This window comes from Crocodylus porosus, unplaced genomic scaffold (genome assembly GCF_001723895.1).
Source record: "Crocodylus porosus isolate Cpor-Errol unplaced genomic scaffold, CroPor_comp1, whole genome shotgun sequence".
Classification (NCBI taxonomy): Eukaryota; Metazoa; Chordata; order Crocodylia; family Crocodylidae; genus Crocodylus; species Crocodylus porosus.
Genome location: NW_017728931.1, coordinates 44,236,584 through 44,241,785, shown reverse-complemented (window position 1 = coordinate 44,241,785; position 5,202 = coordinate 44,236,584). Strand labels below are relative to the sequence as shown.

At 44.0% G+C, this 5,202-nt stretch overlaps 1 protein-coding gene across 2 annotated transcripts in view; it reads left to right on the top strand.

Annotated features, from left to right (window-relative positions):
• Positions 1-5,202, top strand: part of WASHC3 (WASH complex subunit 3) — a 28,486-nt gene that overhangs the window by 10,026 nt on the left and 13,258 nt on the right. The window contains exon 5 of one of the 2 annotated variants that reach the window (XM_019544744.1): positions 1,130-1,237. In XM_019544744.1, coding sequence (XP_019400289.1) covers positions 1,130-1,237 — 108 coding nt within the window. Of the gene's footprint in view, positions 1-1,126; positions 1,238-5,202 lie in introns of both variants that reach the window. The other variant, XM_019544743.1, reaches the window with a different exon arrangement.

Sequence of the window (5,202 nt, the reverse complement as noted above, 5' to 3'; positions counted from 1 at the left end):
TTTTTTCTACACCATAACTCTCATCAAGATACTATGTACTGCATGTTGCAGCTCATTTGCTTTAGTCACCCCAATTGCTGCTTCAGGCATGAGCTACAGAGCTCTCAGACTTAACAGCTTTTGCTCCCTTGGGCCACAGAAACAGTAGCCATCTTAAAAGCAAGCAGACACTGTGTTCTTAATGGCTGCTGTCCCTCCCTGTTTCTATTCCAGCCAAGAAAAATGTGCTTCCCTGCCTACATGCACCTCAGTTTTGGAGGGATGATTTTTTGGGGGGAAGGTACAGGTGGTATGCAAGTAAATATAATATCTGAGGTGTTTTAAATGGCTAGTGATTTGTTTTCTGCATTTGCTGCCTATAAAAAAAACAAAAAACAAAAAAACAAAACAGCCAACTCTTGGGTATTTTCCTCTTTTAATTTACCATATTTTCTCTTATACACTGAATAGACACTCACCTTGTTTTAGGAAGGCAGAATGAAAAGAAAAAGGTTTTTCCATTCATGACTGAATCCTGAATATTGCGGCTCAGCCAAAAGCTAGTTTCAACCCTTTCACAGCCACTGCCGAATTGGCAACAGCTTTTGTCTGCTCACCCAAAAGCTATCACCTATTCAGCAGTGGCTGTGAGAGGGTTAAAACCAACTTTGATGGTGAACATTCCCTCTCTCTGGAAAAGGAGGACAGCCCTTACAGTGCCCCTGTGTGTTAAACGTGGTTCAAAAATTGGCTTCCTCACTTAAGACACACGCACACATCCATTTTTGGAGCATTGTCTTTTGTGGAAAACCTGTGTGCATTATATAAGTAAACATGCATTTGTGTCTATTCCAGTACATGTAGTGATTTATTATTGTCATTATGAAATGCTGTTATTATTTGATTTCGGAAGTGCTTCATTTGAATTCATTACAGTTGTTTTGTTAAAATCTTTTTAACGTGAAAAAAATCATCATACATAAACAATTTATGTATGGCATCTTTGGTGCACAGAAATATTAGAAATCTATAATCTTACACTGGTACAAAAATAAGTTATTTACCATGAGGTTTAAAGTCTTACTGATTTTTGAAGTATTTTTAGTCTGTGTCATTGACTTATTGGTTTAATTTTCTGTATGTACAGCAAAACAGTATACATGAGACAGGATTACAGAAAACGGAAGCAGCAGAGGAAAATGTCATCACTGTAGCAAAGGATCCAAGATATGCCAGATATCTCAAAATGGTTCAAGTTGTAAGTCTGTTTTTCCTCTAGCTTCATTTGGAGCTCCATGATAGTTGTCATGATTCACATACAGATCTGTAAGTTTCATGTAATTGTATTTTCTTTGTTTCCTGAGAATTTCTACTTTAGAAAATAAATAGCAAGGAAAACCTTAAGATGTTTGCACCTATTCATCTGGGATATTGTCTGCCCATTTTTTATTCATTTGGAAGAGTGTACAGTCCTTCACAAATCTGACTGATAGTTCTTAGAGTCTCAAAAAAACCTTGATGTAGTGTTCCAGCTCTAGAAAGAGGATTTATTACTTTGAAGATTGTCTTCTCTGCTTGGCCTTGCAAAATCTCTGTGTTAACCTGTATAGATCGGGTGCTTCAGTGGGGCTTTTTTGGGGGCTTTTATCAAATAGCTGATTGAGTCTGCTTTAGATAAAAGTGCCAGATTGCCCCACTGAAGCAAATAGTCTATACAGATGCTGCAGAGCCAGATCAAACTAGTGCACTGCTGCTTCTGGTAAAGTGACTTGTGTTCATTGGGTTTTTTTAAACCTCTGTAAGCAACCTTTAAGCCCCAATTATCACTTCAGATAATTAGCCCTCTTGGCTGCATGCTCATGAGCAGGGATGTGCATTTCCCCAGGGACAAACAGCAGCGGCACAGTATGTGCCGCTACTACTTGTCCATGGGGAATGCCCATGCATATGTGCTCTGGCATGTGGCATGTTGCCTCTGGAGTAGGGGAGACTGGGGCCAGCATCTGAGCTGGCTCTAGCAGCCTTACCTGGGGGCCTTTGGGGGCTGCAGTGGCAGCAATCCAGATGCATGGAGAGTTGCGAGCTCCCAAGAGTGTGGCACTGGCTGTCCCGGCTCCAGTTTCGGGTGGGAACACATTGCCACCACATACGCTGCCCCACTTTTTTTTTTAGGTGCAGGTGTTTTTCGACACCAGGGTCTCCCAGTGTCAAACCCACCCCGTGCCGCAAATTAGCACAGGGATCTCCTGCATGTGCAATGTGTGGTGCCATAGATAGGTCTGTAGGGCTGTGTACAACACATGCACGCTTGTCTGGACTCACCCTGTAATCAATCTAATATGCTTGGACTATTTCAGATTTCACAGCTAGCTTAGGTATTTTTGCATGGTGTTGTCTTGCACCACCTTACTATGCCCCATCTCACTGACTCACTTATTTAAAGGGGAGAATAATGAACTGGGTAGCCCAGTGAACTTAGCTGTTCTTTATAATGAGAAGCCTGGAAGCAGCATGAAACAAAAGTCCAAGTGCCACTTGACCTGCAAGCACTTTACTGACTACTAGGGGTCCCATGTGTGAGCCACAGTTTGAATTAGATACTCAAGAACATAATTAGCTTATTAAACTAAATAAGGCTGTGGTGGAAGGAAAATACCATACCGCGCTGTACCAAACCATACCATACTGTACCGTACCAACGTGTCCCAAAATTTTAAATGCGTTCTTTGTTTTAAAAGACAGAACGAAGAAGAAAAAACTTACCTTGTATTACTGTATTTTTTTTATATCCTCATTCACCTTATCCCCAAAATCGCACTCCCAACATTGGAGTACATTTATTAAACGAGGAAACTGATTTTCTGCCAAAGATAGAAGCATCCTATTTAGCTTCCTACTTCACAGTGCAGCAGCCATGGTATTTTTGTGCCGGCAGCTGAGTCAGTTGATTTAATGACTGTTGTTCTTTACTCCACACGTGTTAATGACCTCTGTTTAAAGGTCTTGATGTTCCACTAATGGAGCTAACTTTTTCTCAAAGCAGTCTTTATGTCTGCCAGCTGTTCCTGGTCCCTCTTCCTCTTCTGTTAATTGCTGCAGATTTTACTTTGTTTCACCTGTAAGTAGTGGAACCTGCTCTTACTATATTTCTCACATATAATGTGTACTCCAATTTCCAGCAGCTTACCTTTGGGGCAAAGCGGGGGAGGTGTGAGTCACATGTGAGGAAAAGATGATATATTCTTCTTCTCACTGTGAGTGGTATGAAAGTCACTGATCTACATTAATTTTCTAACAACTTAAAGTGCTCATTCCATTTAACTTATTTGATCGTCAGCTTTTATGTGTGTCGCATTTACTGTAACATAAGCCTTTTAGCTCAGTTGATGCCCAGACCGAATTAATCTCTAATACTATGGATCCCAAACTATTGGACGTTAATTTTGGTTGTACATACAACTAGCCATATACACTGGAGCATACTTCTGCTCAGTTTAATGGGGAAATACTAGCATTGATAGAGCAAAGAGTTTTGGGGTGATGAAGATGTCAACACCAAACACTGGTTTGCTTCTGCTGTATCTCTTTGTAAAAAATATGTGGTTGCAGGCATGTAATTGTGGCTGTATAAACTTTACTCTTGGTTTCTCAGGTAGTTGACTACAGCAATCTCCTTTCAGAGCAAAATGTAATTTTTATAGACAAGGCTTTGTGTATCTAGTGCTACTTTTATTAGGTATAAAGAGGACCTGAACAAACTGTAAAGACCACCCCTCCCTTCTCCCCCCCCACCCCACCCCCTTGTCTTGAAACATCTGATGTAAAATTTAGCAGTCCTGTTTATCTGGAGATCCAGAGATGTGGATATAGAAGTATGCAGGGTAGATTGGCACCTTATAGACTAATTAATCTAAGATGTATAGAGAGCACAAGCTTTTGTTAACTCGAGTTCACTTCATCAAATGTGGAAGCATGACAGCCTTAATTGTTGATGCAAGCATTTAACTGATCTAGCAACTGAGATTTAAGTATTTATTGAAGATGCTTTCAAATACTGTTTTAGACAGTCTTTGACCAACCATGGCTTTGCTATTTTGGTACGAGTAGCTTTGGCAGTCAATGTGCATCATGGGCAAAGGGAGAAAATATTATTTGGGGGGTCTGAGTGCATGCTTGTTGTGGGGAAGGGCTGTGGGAGGCGCAGATCAAGGCCACCGCAATGAGGGAGGGAGTGAAGCAGGGTTGTGGGAGGGTTGGAGCCCCCATTCCCTGGGGCGAATGGGGCCCAAGAAATGGGGCGGGTTGTGGGAAGGTTGGAGCCTGGACAGCTCATTCGGGGCATGGGGGGAGCTCCCACCGCTGCACATATCTCAGCAGAGGAATGGGGGGCACGTGCCCTCTGGATCTGTGCGTGGGGTGGAGGTGGGCTGCTGCTGTGCCCTGGGCTCTTGAGCACCACTGCCCAGGAGTGGTGCGATGCCATGTGCCTGTGCCTACCCCTGCCAGGCAGGCAGGGGGCAAGGCTCAGTCAGTGCATGGCAGACACATGGCACTGCGCTGCTCCCAGGCAGCAGCACTCAGAACCCAGTGAGCAGTGACAGCCCACCTCTACCGGGGGCACATGCCTCCCTGGGGCTCTGCTGAGATGAGTGCAGCGGCAGGAGTCCCTCTGCCCCTGAATGAGCTGCCTGGACTCCAACCTTCCCACAACCCACCCCATTCACCCCAGCCCTGCCCCTACCTCACTCTCTCCCTTCCTCACCATGGTGGCCTCAATCTGCCCCCCCACTCCTTGCATGGTCTTCCCCATGACTTACCTGCTGTGATGGGCAGTGCTCTACATGGCACGGGGCTGCTGCAGGCTGTGGCTCCGCATCTGTCTGTGCACACTCCTTCCCTCCACCCCCTACCCCACTGCAGCCACTCGGAGCCTGCACCCAGGCTGCCCTACCACCCTCCTTGCTGCACCATGTTTGTGGGGGGCTAAGCCCCCTTATCCCTGGCCTTCGACTGCCTGAGATGTGCATCCATGTTAAGGGTGCTATAGCATACTGGTATTCCTCAGTGCTCCTAATGTAAATATAGTCTTAATACAAATCACATTTGTCTTAGTCCAGCCTCAGTAACATGATAATCTGACATTTATCTAGTCATTCATAGTATTGGGGAAATAGAAATTTGGGGCTTCAATACCTGTTATTGTGTTTAAAAAAAAAAAAAAAA